General features: G+C 46.2%; 1 protein-coding gene across 5 annotated transcripts in view; it reads right to left on the bottom strand.

Annotated features, from left to right (window-relative positions):
* Positions 1–23572, bottom strand: part of CDCA7L (cell division cycle associated 7 like) — a 51100-nt gene that overhangs the window by 1346 nt on the left and 26182 nt on the right. For 2 of the 5 annotated variants that reach the window (XM_077856564.1, XM_077856565.1), the window contains exons 2-9: positions 16373–16513; positions 10934–11071; positions 6579–6953; positions 4944–5015; positions 4658–4828; positions 2252–2377; positions 1557–1706; positions 549–685 (exon numbers count right to left, since the gene is read on the bottom strand). In XM_077856564.1, the coding sequence (XP_077712690.1) occupies positions 549–685; positions 1557–1706; positions 2252–2377; positions 4658–4828; positions 4944–5015; positions 6579–6953; positions 10934–11071; positions 16373–16513 (1310 nt within the window). Of the gene's footprint in view, positions 1–548; positions 686–1556; positions 1707–2251; positions 2378–4657; positions 4829–4943; positions 5016–6578; positions 6954–10933; positions 11072–16372; positions 16514–17687; positions 17780–23572 lie in introns of all 5 variants that reach the window. The other 3 variants (XM_077856563.1, XM_077856562.1, XM_077856566.1) reach the window with 3 other exon arrangements.

Below are 23572 nucleotides of genomic sequence, written 5' to 3'. Positions count from 1 at the left end.
TCAGTGCTGTAGCCTCAGCCCCAGAAGCTCATCATGCGTCCTAAGAGCACAGTGCCCCTGCCTCTCTACTCAGCCTTCACAGGATCTGCTGCATCCTGTTTTACACAATGAGGGGGAATGTGGGAGGGGTAGTGCCAAGCAGCAAATGCTAGCAAAGGAGGGAATGTCCCAATAGGGAAGGTAACGGTCCTGAGCTGCTCCCACACGAGCAGACACAGAATGGACAGCACTCCAGAGAGTTTTAGAAACATCTGCGGGGCCCTGGGTGGCTCAGTCAGTGAAGTGTCTGCCTACGGCTCAGGTCATGATCTCGGGGTCCTGGGGTGGAGCCCTGCGTCGGGGTCCTGGGGTGGAGCCCTGCGTCTGGCTCCCTGCTCACTGGGGAGTTGGCTTCTCTCTCTCCCCTTCCCCCATCTCGTGCTTGTGCACTCTCTCTCTCAAATAAATCAGTAAAATCTTCTGCAACGTAGCAGCCACTCCCTGCCTCCACAGTCTCCCTGCTGGGGCTGGGGCTGACTCAAGGCCTCTTTCTGGTTTGTGAGACTTACCTCTCCAGGTACTCCTTCACGTTATTATAACCATAAAACTTGGCCAGGTGAATGAGGATCCCCGTGGCACAGCGGCCGTCACGCTTCCGACAGTAACTGCAGTTGCAGATCCCACGGCAGGGAGGGCACATCCAATCCTGGAAGAGCAAGTTCTCCCGTGACCTCCGGGCCCCAACCTGGCTCCTGCAGCCTCTCCTCCAGCCTCGAGTCCCGTGTCCCTTCCAGTAGATGGCACAGGGTGACCCAGCATGTCTCCTCCCTCCACATTTCAAAGGCCCAGAAAGGCTGACCACCGGGGTCCCACATGTGCAGAAACCCAGAAAGTTATAGACACTTCATCAAAATCTGTGGAGAATTTCTGGAATATAAAAGAACAATGAGGCTCTTCTACTTCCTAAACCACTACCTGAGTATATATTCGTCCACAAACTGGGGACAGTGTATTTACCCCCTGCTGTGAAAGAGGCCATACAGCGCAGGGGTCACCTAAGGACACAGGCTCTGGAGCCAGTCTGCCCAGTTTCAAGCGCATATATGCTAAGCATACTATTTTCTCATTTTACAGAGGGAACTAAAGAACAGGGAGGTTATATACCTACTTTATAAGGTTGGATTAGTAACAACTGAAACGAAGTTAACTGTATGAATAGAGAAAAATCTTAGTCCAAGGCCAGGCACACTGAAAGCCCCCTACTGGGTGACACACCTGCCCCTGGCCTGGCCCGAGGTAACCACACCACTGGAAGAAAGGCACACAGGTCCACCTTCCAAACCAGAACTGTAAGAAAATGTGGCTCTGACCCTGGAAAATGCAATCATCTCTTCTGCCCTACCGGTCAGCTTGCTCTCTTTCCAGAAGGAAACTGCAGTTTTCATTTCCTCTAGAGTGCTGAAGGGTACACAGAGCTCTGCAGTTACAGGTCCCCGAGCAAGGGCCCAGGGAGCCTCACGGTCAACCCGCTTCCCTTTGCCAGTACAAGCCATGACAAATGCAAACACTGTTCCTACCGGGTCCAGCAGCGCAGATCTCACATCCTCCCCATAGCGATTCCGCAGGCATGGCCCACAAAACTGTCCTCGCACCCCACCACAGCCCTGGTTCCGACACACCGTCTTGGTGTCAATGGTCTTCTGCCTACACTGGTGGCAGGTGTTGCCCTGGGGAAGGAAGGCGGTGGGGGTGAACATGGGATTTATGGGGGGGGGGGTTACCCACAAGGCCACGTGCTGCCACTACTACCCTAATAGGACACTGTTTTACCTAAAAAATGAGGCATGATACCACAAAACCTCCCTCCAAATCATGTTTAAAAAAATTTAAACCCATTTCCTACTGACCAAAGATGCTGTCAACCTTTAGTTCCTGTATTAATCAAAAAGCATACACAAACCCCACAGTATGTTTTTTCACTGTTCAAAACTGAAATGCCATATAAATATTTAAAACGTTACTATTATAAATATGCTTTTCCAAATCATACTCCTGCCTTCCCACAGATCACATGCATCCCCTGAAGAGAACTTTCCTGAAGAGAATTCCTGCAGGAAGCTGACTTCCCCTTCCCGGTTACAGTTGACCCGCCCTTTCAGAGGGGAGGAGGCCTGAGGGTATAAGCCCAGGTACAGCTTAAAGACCATGCAGGATTTCAAACAACAAAGATGAGAATCACAATCATGCAAATGACTCATCATATGTAATTTACCAGAACTTTATCATAGATCTTATCTCGAACAGTTATGGCAACATTTTCTAGGTCCTCTTCAGTGATATCCTCCACTGGCCGAAAAGAGGAGATTCGGTGACGCCGTCTGTGCCCCTGGCATTTCCCCTGCAAAATGAGCCAAAGCCAAAGCATAAGCTATTTTCAGTAGCTAAAAAACACCTATAAAGATTTCACACTCTTGGGATGCCTGGGTGGTTAAGCATCTGCCGTCAGCTCTGGTCATGACCCTGGAGTCCTGGGATCGAGCCCCATATCAGGTGCTCTGCTCAACAGGGAGCCTGCTTCTCCCTCACCCCCTCCCCCTGTTCATGTTCTTTTGCTCTCCTACTCAAAGAAGTAAAATCTTTTTTAAAAAAAAATCACAACATAGATCAATGGAACAGAACAGAGAATCCAAAAGTGGACCCTCAACTTTATGTTCAACTAATATTCGACAAAGGAGGAAAGACTATCCACTGGAAGAAAGAGTCTATTCAATAAATGGTGCTGGGAAAACTGGACATCCACATGCAGAAGAATGAAACTAGACCACTCTCTTGCACCATACACAAAGATAAACCCAAAATGGATGAAAGATCTAAATGTGAGATAAGATTCCATCAAAATCCTAGAGGAGAACACAGGCAACACCCTTTTTGAACTCGGCCACAGTAACTTCTTGCAAGATACATCCATGAAGGCAAGAGAAACAAAAGCAAAAATGAACTATTGGGACTTCATCAAGATAAGAAGCTTTTGCACAGCAAAACAAACAGTCAACAAAACTAAAAAACAACCTACAGAATGGGAGAAGATATTTGCAAGTGACATATCAGATAAAGGGCTAGTTTCCAAGATCTATAAAGAATTTATTAAACTCAACACCAAAGAAACAAACAATCCAATCATGAAATGGGCAAAAGACATGAAGAGAAATCTCACAGAGGAAGACATAGACATGGCCAACAAGCACATGAGAAAATTCTCCACATCACTTGCCATCAGGGAAATACAAATCAAAACCAAAATGAGATCCCACCTCACACCAGTGAGAATGGGGAAAATTAACAGGGCAGGGAACCACAAATGTTGGAGAGGATGCGGAGAAAGGGGAACCCTCTTGCACTGTTGGTGGGAATGTGAGCTGGTGCAGCCACTCTGGAAAACTGTGTGGAGGTTCCTCAGAGTTAAAAATAGACCTGCCCTACGACCCAGCAATTGCACTGCTGGGGATTTACCCCAAAGATACAGATGCAATGAAACGCCGGGACACCTGCACCCCGATGTTTATAGCAGCAATGTCCACAATAGCCAAACTGTGGAAGGAGCCTCGGTGTCCATCGAAAGATGAATGGATAAAGATGTGGTTTATGTATACAATGGAATATTCCTCAGCCATTAGAAACGACAAATACCCACCATTTGCTTTGACGTGGATGGAACGGGAGGGTATTATGCTGAGTGAAGTAAGTCAATTGGAGAAGGACAAACATTACATGGTCTCATTCATTTGGAGAATATAAAAAAAATAGTGACAGGGAATAAAGGGGAAAGGAGAAAAAGTGAGTGGGAAATATCAGAAAGGGAGACAGAACATGAGAGACTCCTAACTCTGGGAAACGAACTAGGGGTGGGGAAAGGGGAGGTGGGCGGGGGGGGGGTGACTGGGTGACAGGCACTGAGGGGGGCACTTGATGGGATGAGCACCGGGTGTTATTCTATATGTTGGCAAACTGAACACCAATAAAAAATAAATTTACAAAAAAAAAAGAAAACCCACAGTCTCAGAGCTCTAGTACCATTAATGTTAACCACGGCTCTCTTCTATTTCTTGAGAATCAATCATTTACGGAGCCTCCTGCCACAGACACGGAGCCAACTTCCTTCATGGCAAGGTGATACAACAATACAGGAGCAGCTCAGGTTTTTACCTGCCCCATTAACGGGCACCAACTCTAAACTCTGTGAGGACAGGAAAAGGAGCCACAATGAATGGCCAAACCTGCAAATGGGAAGAACCTAGTTTCTCCCTCCAGACTCTGAAGGCACTTAAAACGCCCCATTCCTAAAACTGAAAGGCAAGGAGCAATCACTGCCCTTTCCCACAAGGCAAATCACGAGGCCCTCGGACGCCACCGACAGGCCCTTATTGCCTCCCTCAAAGATTAAGCTGAGGGTCCTAACTCTGAGCAGCTCCTCTGCTCAAACTGAGGTAAAGGAGTCTCTCCAGCCTACAGCTTAGATGGGGGGAAGGGAGGGTTCTTCCTGGAGTGTGGCCCTGGGAACACGAGCACCACCAGCACCACCATCAGCAGCATCACTGCTCAGCTGCTCCAGACATACCAGGTCAGGACCTCAGTGTGGCCTTAGACAAAGCATAATATGTTCACTGTGCTCAGAAAATACCCCACTAATTGTCTTCCTCCTCCTGAAGCTGTAAAACTCTTCTGCAAATTTGGCTGCTGAGACGGTGAAGTTCTCCAGGGCAAACTTCTCGGGTGGCCGTGCGCTGCGGGTCGGGTTTGTGCGTCGCGTGATCTGTCCCTCTGAGAAGGCCCGCCTCGCTGTTCTCTTCTTCTGAAAGTCAGAGCACAGACATACACAACTGGGTGCTTCCTGGAACAAAAGCCATCTGGCGACAGATTACGTCCAGCAGCCTCGGGATAAAGAATTATAAAGGCATTCTACTTACAGAAGATGAGTTCGGGGTTCGTACCGGGAAGAAATCTGGCATTGAGTTCAGTTCTGCCAGTAACTGGGCGAGCTGCAGTTCAGAACAGAAGAAGGACCAACATCAATATGCCTCATTCATCTAACACCTCGTAACACGTCTTCAGTTTTGCCAACATGAGAAACTTGACTAAAGTAGTTCATGTAAGATCGCAACAGTTGTTTTATTTTTAACCTCATCTGTAAAGATTGTTATCTCCAGGGGTGAGAGGCTACTATCATCATTCATGGGAATAAAATCTATGCACGTTCCTTACATATAAAGATCGTATCATAAGATGAATGGGTCCTTGGAATGATGAGGCTGGCTGCACGAGGCTGGAATTCTGACGGGGTCATTAATTAGCAGTGTGACCCCAAAACAGATCACGGTGCACACCGAGATCAAGTTTCATCATGTTCAAAACAAAAGGTTCAACTAGATTGTTCTGACAGTTATTTAGAGCTCCAAAGAAACTGTTTATGTTGATTCATTTCTCATTAACAAAAATAATTTATGGAAATGTTCCCAAATAAACACCTAAGAATACCAACTAACAGGCATTAATACGCCAATGAAGATTTTTTTTTTAAGATTTTATTTATTCATGAGAGAAAGAGAGAGAGAGAGAAAGAGAGAGAGAGAGAGAGAGGCAGAGGGAGAAGCAGGCTTCATCCAGGGGGCCCGACGTGGGACTTGATCCCGGGTCTCCGGGACCACACCCTGGGCTGAAGGCGGCGCTAAACTGCTGAGCGACCCGGGCTGCCCCAATGAGGATTCTTTTTAATTTTAGAGTTATACAGACGTGTAAGTGTCACTCAAAACTCATGAACATAGTTATTTTAAAGATGCCGACACAGTGCTAAAAATTTCCCTTTGCTAATAACCATAAATATGCCTTAGGGTGAATTTTCACTCAAAAGTGAAGCTTTTTATGTTCTTATTAGACATAGAAGAATACACACACACTATCATATTGTGCTTTTTAAAAAGAAAGTATTAAAAATCTACCAAAATGCTAACAGTGACTGAGTGGTAGAATTAATTCTGCATATGCAAAATTAGGAAGCAAATATGTTACTGAACAAATACAGAAAAACCAAATACACATGACAAAGGATTCCCCTTTACTGCCATTCATCCTAGCAAAGATGGGTTACTGTGGCTGAAAACCACTCAGTTTAGTACCTAGGCCTCTCTCATTCTCCCGTATGACGTCCTGAAGCCCCAGCACACACTGCGGTTCTTAAGTGGCTTCTCGACTCCCTGTGTACACTTGGCTCCTCCCTGCTGGGAACCGGCCAGCGGTCCCGGCCTCTGCTCTCCGACACCACCACTATTTAGAACTTCTCTTCATAGCAAACGGTAAGCAGCATGAGTTCACGGCACCAGGAAGCGGAGCTAAAAGTGGTCCTGGGGAGTCGCTTTCTGATCCCGAACCAGAGCCGACCAGCTAATAACTGGTTGGGGTCCAGAACACAGAAAAGGACACCCGATGCCCAGAGCACATTTCCCGAAAGATGCGAGGGCAGCCGCTCTGGGGGCGGTTCTGTGAGCCTCAGGAGCCACTGCTCAGTGCCCGCACCCAGCGCCCGGACTGCCCGCCCACGGCCTTACCATGGCTTTGTTCTCCTTGATGTTCATGGTCCTTTTCAGCAGAGCATCCGAGCCCTCCTGAGCCTCATCCCTGGAGTCGTCCTCAGACTCTGAGACCGAATCTTCCCTTTCCTTCCCCTTTCTGCAGCTTCTCTTTCTTCCAAGAATTGCTTTTTTATTGTCCTGTAAGCGTGTGCTAGAAAACAGTGGCTCCGAGGAACTGTCATCTGACTTTTTCGTCAGTTTCTTGGTGGGGAACTGAAAGGCGACTCGAAGACCAATGCTGCTTCTCCTCGGCCGCCTCCTTCTGGGTGTAGCCTTCTCTCCTTCATCCTCTTCCTCTTCTTCACTCACCAAAGACTCCTTACCAGCATCACTCAAATCTGACTCCACGAGCTAACAAAAGGAGAGAAAAGGAGAAAGACTAGAAACAATGCTTCCTAACAGACCTTCAAAAACACCTTACTTAAAAGCACTCTGGGGGCACCTGGGTGGCTCGGTGGTTGAGCACCTGCCTTTGGCTCAGGTCGTGATCCCAGGGTCCTGGGCTCGAATCCCGCCATCAGGCTCCCCCAAAAATAATAAATCTTTTTTTTTTAAAGCACTCTGACATTATTGTAGAGAAAAAATGAGAAGAAAGCTCCTCTTTCCTATTCTGAGTTCCCACTGAACTCTTCAGTTAGGCGCTCGGGTGTCTGCGGGTGAATCCGGTCCAAGAGCCGCTGCCTCCCGCGGCCCGGTGCCCCGGCCACGACCACCGGCGGCGGCTCCTAGGAGCGCGGGCTGGACGCGGGGCGCCGACAAAGCAGGGCTCCCCCGTGGGCCGGCCACGTATTATGGGGAAGAGCCAAAGAAAAGGGAATGCATGGCCTTAGAGTTATCTTCAAATACAAATGGAGTGCTGAGGGGGGAAAAAATACTGACCATACTGCCCCGAAGAACAGGAAGAGGATTCATGGGCAGGAGGGACAGGAGGGACAGGAGAGCCGACTTCACCTCAGTGAAGTGACAGGAGAGCAAGCAGAGGACTGGCCATCGGCGTCAGTGGGGGAAACTCCTCCCAGGACATGCTGGGTCCTCACTCCCAGGGATATCCCTTCCCTTTTCTGCAACCCGCAGAGCCGCGGGGTGAAATCAAGGCCGACAGCTCTTGGGCTGTTGTGAAGCACCTGTTCAGGCAGCCCAGGAAATTCTTGCCCTGAATTTTCTAATTCTGCTTGGTACAGGTTGCTGGCACTAAAACGGAACCCGGCCTTACACGTGAGACACAGAACATAAGGCAATGGCAGGGTGGGGACATTACCCAGGTGATGAGGGGGTGACATCTCAGATGTGAGGGGACGCTTAGCAATGGCAGAGCTGGGCTTGAACATCGAGATCAAGGCCACCTCCTGCGCATCTTTCCTTTACTACATGCTGGGAAGTTTAGTCTGAGACCCTCTGTCAGGGATTCTGGACAACAGGGCTGCTCTGAGGAGAACAAGGAATAGCCCACGATGGGCCCAGGACTGAGGTAAAGGACTCAGCTGCCCCCTCCGTGAATTCGCCCCCCGAATTCTAGCTTGACTCAAGTTAAAAGTAAGGCAGAGGAGGGGCGCCCGGCTGGCTCGGTTGGTCGAGTGTGCAACTCTTAATCTCAGGGTTGTGAGTTCAAGCCCCACATTGGGCATGGAACCTACTTTAAAAGAAAAAAATTCTTTTTTATAAAATTTTATTTATTCATTCATGAGAGAGACAGAGAGAGAGGCAGATACACAGGCAGAGGGAGAAGTAGGCTCCCTGCGGGAAGCCCAATGCAAGACTTGATCCCAGGACCCCGGGATCACAACCTGAGCCATAGGCAGAGGCTCAACCACTGAGTCACCCAGGTGCCCCAAGAAAATTTATTTTTAAAAATATATTGAGGCACCTGGGTGGCTCAGTCGGTTGAGCATCTGACTCTTGATCTCAGCTCAGATCCTGATCTCAGAGCCCTAAGTTCAAACCTTCTGTTGGGCTCCACGCTGGGCTGGAGCCTACGTAAGAAAGAAAAGAAAGGAAAGGAAAGGAAAAAGGAAAGGAAAAGAAAAGGGAGAAAAACAAAACCCTTCATGTAACTACCAAACCTTGGTGTATATATAAATCCACAACAAGCTAAGTGGAGAAGACTATAGCGTTATTGATTTATCCTTTTGTTTGTTTTTTAGTATCCTGAACTTTCTACACTGGTAGCTTTGGAATGCAAAACGATGGGACTGGAGGAATCCAATTTCAGAAAGTGTTGGAGAACTTCAGAGGAATTCTCTCTCAAATTGGTTTTATTTATCTTCATCATCCCCTAACCCGTATCTCTTTCCTAAGGACTCTCTGAAGGACTACAGTAGGTGAGAGCAAATATAAAGACGGGAGGCAAAGAACTCAAGGGCCGCACCACTGCTGTGGTAGCCTCATGTGTGGCTAGACCACCAGACACCAAGTGACATCCTAGTATCAGAAAAGGCAGTCTCCTCTGCCTTCACTAGGGTGAGCAGGAGGCTGGGGAGGCAGGCAATAATGCTTATTTGTCCACTGAATTTTAAAATAAAATCTGCAGGGGATCCCTGGGTGGCCCAGTGGTTGAGCGCCCGCCTTCGGCCCCGGGCGTGATCCTGGAGACCCAGAATCGAGTCCCACGCCGGGCTCCCGGTGCATGGAGCCTGCTTCTCCCTCTGCCTGTGGCTCTGCTTCTCTATCTCTCTCTGTCTCTCATGAATAAATGAATAAAATCTTTAAAATAAATAAATAAATAAAATCTGCAGGTGGACCTGCCCAAAGATATGAGTGACAGTAGTCAGCATGTCCCAATTCATACCCTAAATATACAGAACATTAAAAAAAAAAATTCTGGAGTAGTCTTCACTGTGCTAGAAACACGGATCCTTTGAATACCCTGAGATCACTTAGCTAACAATCAGAAGATAAATAAGTCACTAGGAGTAGAAGATACCCATTAAGGATTTGGAAGGATTTTAGTGCTTTGCTGGCAAGGAAAACTGTGGAGCCCGGCTGGCAAGAACACATCAACGGTCTTACAAGCAGCTTCAGTAAAGAAAGCCAAAGGAGGGCTGGGGCCTGTAGGTTGGCAGAGCTCTGTGTTGCTATTCCCGGGGGGATCAACATCAAACAAGGCAGCCTACCATTAGGGCTTTCAGGCCTAAGCTCCCCACCCCGCCACCCTAGGAAAAGGTGAGGAACAAAGCAAACCTACTAGTTACAGCTTATTTAGATTTCCATACAAGTTCCACACCAGACGGGGTTCCTCCTTAGGAGCTTCTGAACGTGAAGAGGTTTAACCTCTATCCTTTATCCTGATACCCAAGAAGGAGATGGTGGACTGATTTGGGGGGATAAATGTGTGCTATTTTTCAGTTAGTATAAAATACTTCTATGCCTGGGGAAAACAACCCAAAGGCTGTTCTTTAAAGTTACGCGGAGATTCAAATACTAGTTGGCAGCACAGAAGCCTAAATCTATGCAGTGAAGGAAGAAATCCCCAGTCTCCCGAAAGGCAAGTGCTGAGAGCACATTTCCCTCAGGAATCTGACATGGCCAGGCCATCTTTATCATTTAAAGAGCTTTTCTTTTCTTTTCTTTTCTTTTTTCTTTTCTTTTATTTTCTTTCCTTCCTTCCTTCCTTTCCTTTCTTTCCTTTCTTCCTTTTCTCTTTCTTTCTTTCTTTTTTTAAAGATTTTATTTATTTATTCATGAAAGACACACACAGAGAGAGGCAGAGACACAGGCAGAGGGAGAAGCAGGCTCCATGCAGGGAGCCCAATGTGGGACTCGATCCCGGAACTCCAGGATCACACCCTGGGCCGAAGGTGGCGCTAAACCGCTGAGCCACCTGGGCTGCCCTAAAAAGCATTTCTGCATCCAAATCAAGAACACACAGGGAAAACTCTTTGTACCACAGCTCAGTTTGGGCCAAATTAACTCCACACTTAAGAACATGACTTTGCACACAAGAAAGGACTTGTAAGAACTTGCTACTCCTAGACAGACGGTCCTCTTTTCAGATAAAAGATGTTTAAGAAAAAAAAAAAAAAAAAGATGTCTAAGAAAGCCTGAAATAAATTCTTTCACGAGGACAATTAAGGGACACCTGAGACATGCGCCCACCCCGGGAACTCGAAGGTACCAGGGAAAGACAAGTGGACTTCCTCTAGGAGTACGATGGACTGGGGGACCAGGGATTAGCCTAGACTAGCATTTCTCAATCTCGGTAACTGGCTTCTAAGACACACACACGTAAGAAAAAGTCATTGGTTTGGGACGTGACTCCCTCCGAGTGAAACTACAATTCAGGAGCAGGACTGAAAACAGGAGAACCCGCACTCTCCCACGTTGAGGATTATTACCATCACTTCTGGGTTACTATTTCCATTCAGCTCATTCTGTGTAAATCCTTCAAACTCTTCCATCTCTGAGTCCGTGTCCTCTATAAAAATCCTTCGCAGCTCTTCCGTGAAGTATTTGGAACGGAAACGCACATCTTGCTGCATTAAAAACACGCAAACATCATAAAGGAAGAAGACAGAGGCTTCCGGGGGGCGAGGGGGCAGGGAAGGGCTGTTGAACGGGCAGCGTCTGTTCGAGGTGGGGGAGCACCCTGGGTGACGGGGACCCCGCGCGCGAGCTCAGCGCCACCTGGCAGCTTGCCCGCAAGAGCCTGGCGCTCGCTCGCACTTACCAGAGGGTGAAACGGTCAATTGTAGGTTATGTGTATTTTACCCCAGTGCACACACGCGCGCACACACACGTTCCTCTACAGATTAGGGAAACAGAACTGAACAATCTGAGACGATCAACTGCACCACTTCCAAATGTCAGAACGGCCCAGGCTGAGCCAGCTACTTTGCTGCCGTGGGGGGGGGGGGGGGGGGGGGGGGAGAGTGGGCTCCATTTCTCCTGCCAGGGCCCCCGGGGAAGGTCGGGCACAGCACGGATCCCGATCCCGATCCCGAGCGAGGCTCCCTGCCGCGCGCTGGCCTTTCCTCCGCGCACCTGTCCAAGGCCGACTCCCCCGCGTCGGGAGCGCACCTGCCTGGCTCTCTGCGGGAAGGGGCCGGAGCCCTCCCCGGCCCCCGGGACAGCCTCTCCTGCCTCTCCTGTGGGAGGTGCGAGGCCAGCAGCCCCCACCAGGTAGCCAGTGAGCAGGAGGAAAGACGTGCCAGGACCCTTAAAAAAGAAAGACATTTTCAAAGGACTTTGTCTTTTGAACCCAGAGAAGGAAAGAAACCGGGGCTCCGTAAATGGCACTCCGGGAAGAAAGGAGGGGACGGACAGACCTGCGGTGTGGGAAGGAGACGCACAGACCAGCCTCCTCCAAGCTGGCAACCAGGGCTGGAGTCCGTGTCCCCAGTTGCCTCTGACGCCTCTTCCTCCCACACCCGATATAGCAATGACCCCCCATCACACCACATTTGGTTGGGGAATCTTTATCTCCCCCACTGCCTCTCCCTGACTTTAATTATATACTTCTTCAAGCTCAGATCATCTCTGGAGAAAAACAGATATAACAGATGAGTGGGAAAATTTACAGGGGGATAGAGGAAGAAATGCCTATATCCAGCATTTTCTTAAGCTTAAATGTCTCCTATGAATTATTATGGGTAATTGGAGTGAGTGTGCTTGGAGCTAAATTACTTTGTCCCTTTGTTGATAGCTGTGGTGCAGCTGCTTGGAAAAAAAAAAATACAAACAGAATAGAGAAGTTTCCTTAAAGTGAAATTCAAATTGTGTTTAAGGAAGACCAAAGTCAACGTTGTTGCATACTCCATACAAGTTTGTGCAGCTCCTCTTGGCTGCTTAACACGGACTGTGAATGTGTGGGGTCGGGGTGGGGAAGCAACAGGCCTGGGGTTTATTTTTGTAAGGAAGACTGGTGCACAGCTGGCTGCCGCAGAAACCCACCATGAAGCTGCTAGCTCCACCAGCAGGAAACATCTGGCTCACAGAGCCCAGAGCCGGTCTCTACAAGTGGGTTTAGAGCAATGGGGGTCTACGTGTACATTTCCTCATATACCCATTGTCCCTGCCTAGGGCCCAGAGAGAACAAGTCACCTCTTAGAGCAGCAAGTTCTAACCATCCAGTCCTCTCTGGCTCTCTTTTCCCTTTGAAAAGCTTCACAGGGAAATAAATGGTCAGGCTGAGAGAAATCAATATCTTTGGTGACCAGATAGAACACAAAAACAACTTAGCCACAGTCCTAAACCAAGGCCCCTGCTTTTCCTCTCCTTATTCCACAAGATATAAGAACTGAGCCTGGGCAGCTCAATCAGTTAAGCATCGGACTCCTCATGTTAGCTCAGGTCTTGATCTCAGGGTTAGGAGTTCAAGCCCCACTGCGGGCTCCACACTACATATGGAACCTCCTTGAAAAAAATGAAAAAAAAAAATAAATAAACAAGCACAAAAAACCATGCTTACTGTGAGTCTTTATAAAGCAAAGTATCTATTCCACAGTCTCACTGCAATCTTGGTTACAACACTCACATAGCTCTTTGCTCTCCAGAATTTGCTATCCTTTCAAATCAATACCAGGCAGTATGTTCTGGACCTTGATCACCTATATCTATCTACCATGATCAAGAATGTAAGACATTTTCAAAGGACTTTCTGTCTTTTGAACAGAAAAGTGGTTAAAAGAGTGGTTACACTTTTTATTTGGAAGCTCATGTGACGTGAAGGAACAGACAGGAAAATGATGGTGAGCTAAAAAGAGTGAGACAAGCATCCCACCTCAATTCCACCCCATGGGTACTCATTTACCAGTGGGAGCTGAGCATATGGAACATGGGGAAAGGAAAACACGAGTAAGCAGTCCAGCCCAAGAATGCTAGAAAGCATTGTTCAAGTATGAGGCGCCTCCCATTGAGGAGGTAACAGGTTAGCGGGGCAGTGGGACAGGTCCACAGTAACCACAGTCAGGATCTTCGTTCTAAGGGAGATGCAAGCAAGATGGCATATGGAAAGAAGGAAAGAGGGGATCCCTGGGTGGCTCAGTGGTTTAGTGCCTGCCTTCGGCCTGGGGCGTGATCCTGGAGTCCCGGGATCGAGTCCCACATCGGGCTGCCTGCATGGGGCCTACTTCTCCTTCTGCCTGTGTCTCTGCCTCTCTCTCTCAGTCTGTGTTTCTCATGAATAGATAAATAAAACCTTTAAAAAAAAAAAAAAAAAAAGGAAAGAAAAGGAAAGAAAAGAAAATTCAGGAAAACTTCCAAGGAGCAGCAGCATTTGAACTGGATCCAAGCCGGGGTGGACTCTAGAAGAAACGAAGAGAAGACAGATAAGCAGAACAAAGAGCACAGACCAGCATATACACGGGCAAAACCAGTGCATGAGGAGGGTGTCCGTGAGGCTTCTGGTCCACCACGCTACAGGGGAGTTGAAGAAAAGAAGAGGCTGAAAAGCGATGCTCCCAGATTTCAAACATCCCGGCCACACGCTTCTCAGATGTGGGGGCTGAGACAAGTCCCTTCGCTGCTGCCCTGAGCCTGTGTCATCCCCTGTGAAACAGGGACAGTAACAACACCGACCCTGTCCCTGGGGAGGTGCCTGAACTCAGGGCGAGCTGAATGAAAAGCACACGGTCACAGGCCATCCGAGGCACGCTGCATCACACCTGGCAGTGGGGAGCAGGAAGGGGGGGGCTTGAATGCACAGAAGTAGCAGGGGTCAGAGCAGCAAAAGCAGCTGCTTTGGTTTTAAGTTTTTGTTTTTTTAAGATTTTATTTATTTATTCATGAGAGACACAGAGAGAGAGGCAGAGACACAGAGGGAGAAGCAGGCTCCATGCAGAAAGCCCGATGCGGGACTCGATCCCGGGTCTCCAGGATCACACCCTGGGCTGAAGGCGGCGCTAAACCGCTGAGCCACCCGGCCTGCCCATTTACAAGGTTTTTTTTGTTTTTTTTTTTTTTTTTGAGCACAGGTGACACACAGTGTTACATTAGTTTAAGGTGTACAACACAGTGATTCACCTTCTTGATAGTGTGCTCACCAGTGTAGCTACCATCTGTCACCACACAACTCTGTTACAGTATCATCAACTACATTCCCTATGCTGTGCCTTCCAACACCCCCCGCCCCCCACAGTGACATACTTCCTGTGTAACTGGAAGCCTAGACCTCCCACTCACCTTCACACACTTCACCCGTCTCCCCACACCTCACCCATCTCTCCAACTCCTCCCTGCTAGCAACCATCAGTCTATTCTCTGTATTTATAGGTCTGATTCGGCTTTTCATCTATTTTATTTTTTAGATTCCACGTGAGTGAGATCATATGGTATTTGTCTTTCTCAGACTTACTTACTTCACTTAGCTTAACACCCTCTAGGTCCTTCCATGTTGCGGCAAATGGCAAAAACCTCATCCTTTTCATGGCTGCATTAATATTCCACTGAACACATATTTAGCATCTTCCTTATCCATTCTTCTATTGATGGACACTTAGGCTGCTTCCCTATCTAATCATCAGGAAAACGCCCATCAAAACCACAATGAGGTATCCCCTCACACCTGTCAGAATGGCTAAAATAAAAGACAACAAACAAGTGTTGGTGAGGATGTGGAGAGAAAGGAAGCCTCACATACCACTGGTGTAAACGCACACTGGTACAGCCACTGTGAAAAACAGTAGTAGGGAGGATCCTCAAAAAATTAAAAATAGAACTACCTTACGATCCAGTAATTTCACTAGCGAGTATTTACGCAAAGAAAACCAGAACACTAATTTGACACTTACGTTTATTCCAGCATTGTTTACAACAGCCAAGATATGGAAGCTGTTTTGTTTCTGGATGCCCACTGCACTGCTGGGCTCCAGGCTCAGCTCTTCACACACATGCTGCGCTGCTCAGAATGCCCCTCACGGCGGGTCCACGGGCTCTACTCTCCCTCACTGCCTGACCATGCTCAAATGGTTTCTGAGTAAGGCAAAGCTCACGGCCAGACCTTAGTGCTGTAACTAAGGTAAGGGCCATGAGCATCAGGGGAGCTGCAGGAGGAGGCTGGAACACACAGGCAGCCAAGTGATCAAGCAGGCACTTACACTGTATCATAAAGTGCTTCTAGAACCTCCTACACTTGCCCAGTTGAAGCAAGGTGGGTTTAATTTACAGCCTCTTGAGAGAGGCTACGGTCCAGGGAGAATGAAGAATTTTGAGAGCCACAATGAATGCAGAAGAAAATGCTACAGAAAGCTAGCTATTTCGACTGGCCATACCACTGCTAAGGCATAATATAAACCTCCAGGAAACTAACTCTCAGAGAAACGTAATTTGTGTTTGCCAGAGATCAAAGTAATCCAAGAAAGAATAAGGCTCTCCCAGGCAATTCCAAGAGTAGGGTGTCAATAGAAACCCGCTACAGGAGCACAGGGACACGACTGTCTCGTGGTAACCACACGTTCCTGCACGGCACTGCGGTGTGGACGGTGGCTGTGCAGGACCACCTCTCCCCTCCCAGCCACATGGGAGCACTCTGAATACAGCCTGGACACAGGCTGCAAGCCCTGAGGTTACAAAGGAAATAGATCTGATCATGTGAGGCCCTCTTTATTTAAAAAAAAAAAAAAAAAAAAAAAAAACTATTATAGAAAGGGCTTAAACAGTAAAAGTGATCTAGGTAGCCTCATTGGTTCTTAAAACATGAAGGCAAAACATTTATAAAATAAAATGCTCGACAATTAACTGCTATCACCAATCTCAGACCATATTCAAATAAAAGAATATCTGAACCAAGATCCAGGCTTCCAGAAGACCGTGCCTTCCATGAAAGGAAGCATCTGTACCTGTTTCCCTGATTCCAGTGAGTCAAAACTATCACAGCTCTCCTCTGATGAGAGGGTTTCCATGGGAACATCATCTCGGAAACCGACAAACTCTTCATCATCACTGGGGGCGTTAAAGATGTCAGCCACTTCTTTAGGGATCTGTTTTGGATTCAAAAAAGAAGAAGGATAAGACCGAGGGCTGTTATAATCACTTAGGGAAATTTTCTAGAAAGGAGGAGGGATTAGCATCTACTAGCTCTATCAATCTACTAGGTCGCAGATCTGCCATGGTCACCAAGAAGACCCCAGTTACCCCGGAGCAAAATGTGCTTCAGCTGATCCCTCATGGCAACAAAAGAAGGTAGGGGAGGGAAAGATTAGACTGTTTTTCAAACTCTAGAGATATATCCTATCTTACAGAGAATGTCAAGGCCATATCTAGATGGAAACCCTATGTGATCTCTACACAAAAAATAAAGGAACAGTCATCATTTGTGAGAAAACAACTATTTTTCTCCTGCAGTGGATCTGTCTTTAAATGTCATCCATGTCGGGATCCCTGGGTGGCGCAGCGGTTTGGCGCCTGCCTTTGGCCCAGGGCACGATCCTGGAGACCCGGGATCAAATCCCACGTTGGGCTCCCGGTGCATGGAGCCTGCTTCTCCCTCTGCCTGTGTCTCTGCCTCTCTCTCTCTCTCTATCATAAATAAATAAAAATTAAAAAAAATAAAATCTTTAAATGTCATCCATGTCAAAATAAGATGATACTAATAAGCTCCTCTTTTCCTCATTTCCACCTATTGGTCTTTGATTTTTTTGCTCTTTGTCATCTGCTGATTCAGACATGAAAACTCATACATTGAAATAAGTAGCTTTGTTGTTCCTTTTTTTCCTCTCAATCAAGTAGTTTCAAAATTAATTTCAAGAGAATGTAAACACTACTGTAGGCAAGTATTCCAAGAAGGAATGTTATCAGCGCTCTTAATCTAACAAGTATGTATGTATTAGTTCAGAATTCATTTTCATATGCTGACTACCTATTTGTTCCCAACTCTCTATTTTGAACAAGTTCAAAACCATAGAAAGCGGGCAGCCCTGGTGGCGCAGCAGTTTAGTGCCGCCTGCAGCCTAGGGCATGATCCTAGAGACCCTGGATCAAGTCCCACGTTAGGCTCTCTGCATGGTGCCTGCTTCTCCCTCTGCCTATGTCTCTGCCTCTCTCTCTCTCTCTCTCTCTCTCTCTGTGTGTCTCTATGAACAAATAAAAAATCTTAAAAAAAAAAAAAAACATGGAAAGCTGAAGGAATAGGACAACCATCTACATATTCTTTACCTGGAGTCCCCATGTGTCACCACCTTTGCTTTCTCTGTCAACAAACATTAAGTGGAACCATCAGCATTTGCTAGTATTTCACAGTTTTTGACCTAAAGAAATAGCCATTTATTTAGTACGAGCCAGCTTATTCCACCTATATTTAAATTGCAGACATCATACTAATTCACCCTCAAATACTTCAGCACACATCGCCTGAAAATAAAAACATTCCCCATTCCCCTTAGATCCGTAAAACTACAATCATACCTAAAATAATTCACATTAATTCAATAGTATCATTCAATACAAGCTCATATTTAAATGTCTACAACTGTCCCAAAATGTCTTTTTTAACTTTAAGGGGGCTAAAGGGACCCATTCAAGCAAAGATCATGCATTTTACTTTTTTTATGACACTGTTTTTTGCTGCTTTTCGTAACACTGATATTACTTAAATAACCCAAGACTACTGCCTTGTTGAATGTCATACGTTCTGAGTTTATCTCATTGGTCACTGATATACTTTACTGAAATATTTTTGGCAACAATTCTATACAGATGACAAGCACTTCTCAATGCAATGCATAAGGAGGCACAAAATAACAAGTTATCCCCTAGTAGTATTTTTTAACGTAATTATGAAATTTTTCAAACATAATCCCAAGTAGGTAGAACAGCATAGTGAACACACACAGGGACCAGCTATCAAGCAGTCCTGCGCCCATGGCTAGTCTTGCTCCAGCTGTATCCCTATCCAACTGCCCTCCTTCCAAATTATTCTGAAGCAACTGAAGATAATAGCATTTCACCCTGTATCATCAGGAAATACATAGTCTGTCTTCACAGTTCCGTCAACCTATTTTTTTTTTAAACTCACGGTTTATTTGTATCATGATTTGAATAAGGTCCATACATTGATCAACAGAAAAGTCTTTTCTTATGGATCCTTTTTTTTTTTTCCTTTGGCAACTTATTTTTTTAAAAAACTGGGTCCTTTCACTGTGAGGTTTGCGTGAGTCTGGAAGGTTGGGGTTTTTGTTTGTTTTTTGCAGCTGCAAGATGGTATTTAGTAGACTCCAACATCTCCTGGGATTTCCTGTGATTCGGTATTTAGAGTTACAGGCTGTCAGATTCAAGTTCACTTCTTTCTGGCAAGATGACTACTTCATAGGTAGTGCTGCATTCTTTACTCAGAAAGCACCTAATGTCTGGCCATCTCTGGTCTTCAGTGGTGATGCTCTCTGATCAAGTTACGGCAGGATGTGTCATATTTCTCCTTAGCAAAAAGACCTTTTCCTCTTTGTATTTAGTAAGAAATAAGTAGGGTGATAGTTGACCTTCTGGGATTATCCTTCCCTGGTTAATTGGTGATTAACCAATTCACTGAGTGGTTTCAGCATCCACTGATAGATAACTCTTATTTGAATCAATTACCACACATTAGCGATTGTACAATGGTCGTTTTCAAATTCTATTCGTTCTTCATGTATTAGCTGGCATTCTTCTCCAACACAATATTCTCTCTTTTGCTGTCTCTCCCTCCCTCTGCTTCTCTCGCTCCCATGTAGATTTATGGAATTTTAATTTACCGTGCTATATAATCCATCACTGTCACTGTTCTTTCTGATGTTCAAATTGTTCTAACTTTGGCCATTGGGAGCTCCTTCATGCCAGCTGCTATGTTCTTTTGACACAACCCTAACGGTCTTTGGGCACCTCTTTGCTTTCCAGCACAAGTGTACCAAGCTAGCCTTATACTTTACCTGCCCCAGACCAAAGCACTCAGGCATTTAGAAATCAGAAGTGAGAACTCATACGCTCTTTGCTAGCTAAGTATCATTGCTTCTAGGCTTTTGGACAGAGTAAGGACATCGGAATGTCTCAAGTCACACGTCTATAGTAACACCTTGAATTCAAATCCAACACAGCAGGAGTCTTCCTTACCTCCCTCAATTTCACATTATTTCCCTTCCCCACGATGAAAATTCCTACCCTCGGTATTTCTCATACATTCACCTATTTGCTTTACTACAATACACACAAAAAAGTTTCAAACTTACACCATCAACACCACTACCAACGATAACCATCAACAGTAAATCATTGTTCTTGGGGATGCAAATGTACTTTATCTGTACTTCTCATTCATCATGGGAATATTAAAGAGACGTCCTCAAGGATTGAGATTTTAATAAAACAATTTTTACTGCTATAAGGCTTCCTTTTTTGGGGGGAGGGTGGAGGAGGGAAGGGAAGGGGAGAGGGAGAGAGAGAATCTTAAGCAAGTTGATCCTACGACCCTGAGGATCATGATCTGGGCCAAAATCAAGAGTTGGATGCTTAACTGATTGAGCCACCCAGGTGCCCAAATGCTACAAGACATTCTTATGTGAAACTGGCACTTAGAATTATTATAATAACTTTGTCTCTGGGGAACCCCGAGGTTGCACAGACCACACTGTGTTGCACTAGCATATACAGAGTTGTGCATTCAAAAGTTACTTCAATTCTTTGAATTCTTTTTTTCTATGCATTGACTTAATTTTACAGTTAGGTTCATTTAAGAAATTACTAATCTCTAATCTTATTTTTACCACGATTTTAATGTTTTTTTTTTTTTTTATGTTTCTTGTTTAAAAAATGATTAGAAAGTCAATGGCTCAAACAAAGGAAGTTTAACATTTGGTTTATACAGAGCACGAATCCAGAAACTGAATATGCCAAGTTTAATAGTGTCAGAGGATTAATTACAAACGCTTTCACACCATCTAATGAAATTACTTCTTGGGACAAACAGGCCAACATCGAAGTAAAATTCCAGTAAAAACAATAAAAAAAAAAAAAAAAAAAAAACTGCCACATTTATGCTAAGAAACTCTAACAAAGCCTGAAATGACTCTTGGGAGGAAAAGTAAAACTTTTCATAAGGAGGTAGGTACATTTTTTTTTTTTTTAAGATTTTATTTATTTATCCATGAGAGACACAGAGAGAGGCAGAGACACAGGCAGAGGGAGAGGCAGGCTCCCGGAGGGGAGCCCGACAGGTCTCAATCCCAGAACCCAGGATCACACCCTGAGCAAGGCAGATGCTCAACCACTGAGCCACCCAGGCGTCCCCATAAGGAGGTACATTTAAAAGGTATTTGGCACCCCTTATCTTTTCGAAGATACTTTTTGTTGTTTCTTCATGAAACCAATAGGTCAAGAGAGCAGCTTGTAAGGAGAGAAACATACTAATACTTACCAAAGTGTAAGTGTGTTACATTTTACGTAACCCACCCTTTCAGTCCCTGAAGTGGAGTGGGGGGGGGGGGGGGGCCGTGATTGGTTTCGGCTGTCTTCGTTTGATTTCTCACCGTTCTAAGAGTCAGAAAGCTCCACTGGCCCAAAAGCTTGTTTTTAACTAGAAAGTTAAAGGAGGAGGGGCAGACCCTGTCATGATTTAATGGAAGCACCTGGAAGGAATGGAGAGGCTGGCAACATGAATACAGTGCTTCGGCGGCAACTGCATCAGCCTGGGCACAGCTGCAGCTCGCCGGGCTGTGAATCCTGTGTCCCACCCTCCCCATTCCTCCCTGATCATCTAGGACTTCGGCGTTTGCTCCAGAGGTGCCACAGGGGGGCTGTAATTACCAATTAGGAACAAAAGGAAAAAAAAATTTTCAAAAAAGCAAAAACCACTATGCATTCTTGGGGCATGCAGGGCTCTGCTTCTTGCTGCCTCACTTCAAACGGCTTTAAGAGAAGAGTTTCAGTCACAAGCTCCAGGATTTAGCAAAAATTTCGGTAAGATGTTCAAGTGTCTTCAATGCAAGACACTGTTTAACAGACTTGACGAAGATATCAGGATTTCTATGCAAGGCACCTGCTAAAAGATTCACAGGGACACCCTTCTAATGTGTGTGACCAGTTCAGCAATATAACATATTAGGCCGAAGGATTTGTACTTCTCTGTGCACATCACCAGTGACTCACTGGGTAGTTGCATCGTACAATGAGTGCAACAGACTTCTTCCTCCAAAGCTTATGTTCCATTTGATTGTGTCACAAAATGCTACTAATAATAATGGTAATAATTAAAGTAACTGGAAAGAAAATATTAAAAACTGCCGACCAGTACATTTTTTTAATATAAATTTTTATTTATTTATGATAGTCACACACAGAGAGAGAGAGAGAGTGAGAGGCAGAGACACAGGCAGAGGGAGAAGGAGGCTCCATGCACCGGGAGCCCCACGTGGGATTCGATCCCGGGTCTCCAGGATCACGCCCTGGGCCAAAGGCAGGCGCCAAACCGCTGCGCCACCCAGGGATCCCCCAACCAGTACATTTATATATAACTAGTCAAACTTGCACAGTAAGAAAACTGCAATCTAGCTAACCAAAAAGAAATCAAGGAAATTCCCTTCTAAAAGTGAAAAGACTGTTTAATGGATTTATAATTTTTTAAAGGACACACATTTATTCTATTCCTTTCATATGCACTCATTACATCTGCCCACTCTGTCCTTGCAGGGATAATAATGCATCACCAAGAGTCAACTGGGGACCAGGAGTCAAATCCCCTACAAGAACACAGGAACTAGGATGGAGTCCCCAGCGCCTAAGACAGGGCCTGGCCAAGAGCAGGTCATCAGTAACCCATGCTGGAGTGCTGGAGGTATCACACGCATCTGCCCTTGCAGTCAGTTTCCTAGGGAAGGTGTATAGGATGAAAAGGTGCACTCTATACCACCCCTATCCAAGAGGAACTAAAGATTCTCACCCAGACCATCTACCTACAAAGTAGTCACATACACAGCTCCTCCTCCAGAAAGGACGACAGATTTCACTTATAGGCCCTTTATAAACATTACCTCAGAGTTCAGCTTGGGAACAAAGAATGCAAGCCCAACAGGGTTTGGGGCTAAACAGAAGGATGACACGGCAGCAGCTCAGGATAAGACACATAAGACACCATGGGACAGGGCTCACTGATGAACTCAAGCACGAGTCCAGAAGGGTTGGCCACCGTCCACCCCAGTAGACTGCTGCCATGCAGGAACGGGGATCCAGTGTGCCCCACCTTCAGCCTTCCCAGAGAAGCCAGGAATCTTGGTCTTGGTGAGAAATCTCCCAGCTGTAAAACGTCAGCTTTTAATAATTTAAGAACCAAACACCTACGGGCTTGGATCTCACACTCATTCAGGGAAAGCGTGCATCAGAACTCACGGTGTTTTGTAGAACAGCAAGGAAATTTGAAATGCAAAATTTCAAATATTACCAACAGTGTATCTACTAGTGTCTGGAACTAATAGTAGTGGACACTGAAGTTCTAAGAAAACTAAGTAAGAAGAAAGACTTCAAATTAAAGATAGCCCAGCCACCCTCTTTCTCTACAACAAGGTGGGACAGCAGTTTGGCAGGGGCAGAGGCCTTGCGGACACAGAGACCCTGATGGACAAGAGGGTGATGACCCTCGAGGTTGAGCCCCGTGAGACCACTGAGAATGTCAAAGCCAAAATCTAAGACAAGAGGGGCAGCCCATTGACCAGCAGCATTTGATTTTTGCAGGTGAACAGCTGGAGGATGCCTGCACCCTCTCAGACTACAGTATCCAGAAAGAGTCCAGCCTGCACCTGGTGCTGTGCCTGCAGGGTGGCACCATTGAGCCCTCCCTCCACCCGCTGGCCAAAGACACAACTGCAACCAGATGATCCCCCCCCCCAGCATTCTGCTCACATGCATAACTGCGCCCCAAGAAGTTTCAAATAAGGCCCCTCCCCTGGCTCTTCCCTTGCCCCAAAGCCCTGGCACCTCAATAATGTTTCCCTTTCACCAACGGGAGCTGACAAATCAGTTAACTCATTTAAAAATTGCCCTTCCCTTATTCCCAGCAGCACTGTTTAGAACAGCCACAAAGC

Source organism: Canis aureus, chromosome 18 (genome assembly GCF_053574225.1).
Source record: "Canis aureus isolate CA01 chromosome 18, VMU_Caureus_v.1.0, whole genome shotgun sequence".
Lineage (NCBI taxonomy): Eukaryota > Metazoa > Chordata > Mammalia > Carnivora > Canidae > Canis > Canis aureus.
Note: the sequence above shows the minus strand (reverse complement) of the source record. Positions and strands in the feature narration are given on the sequence as shown.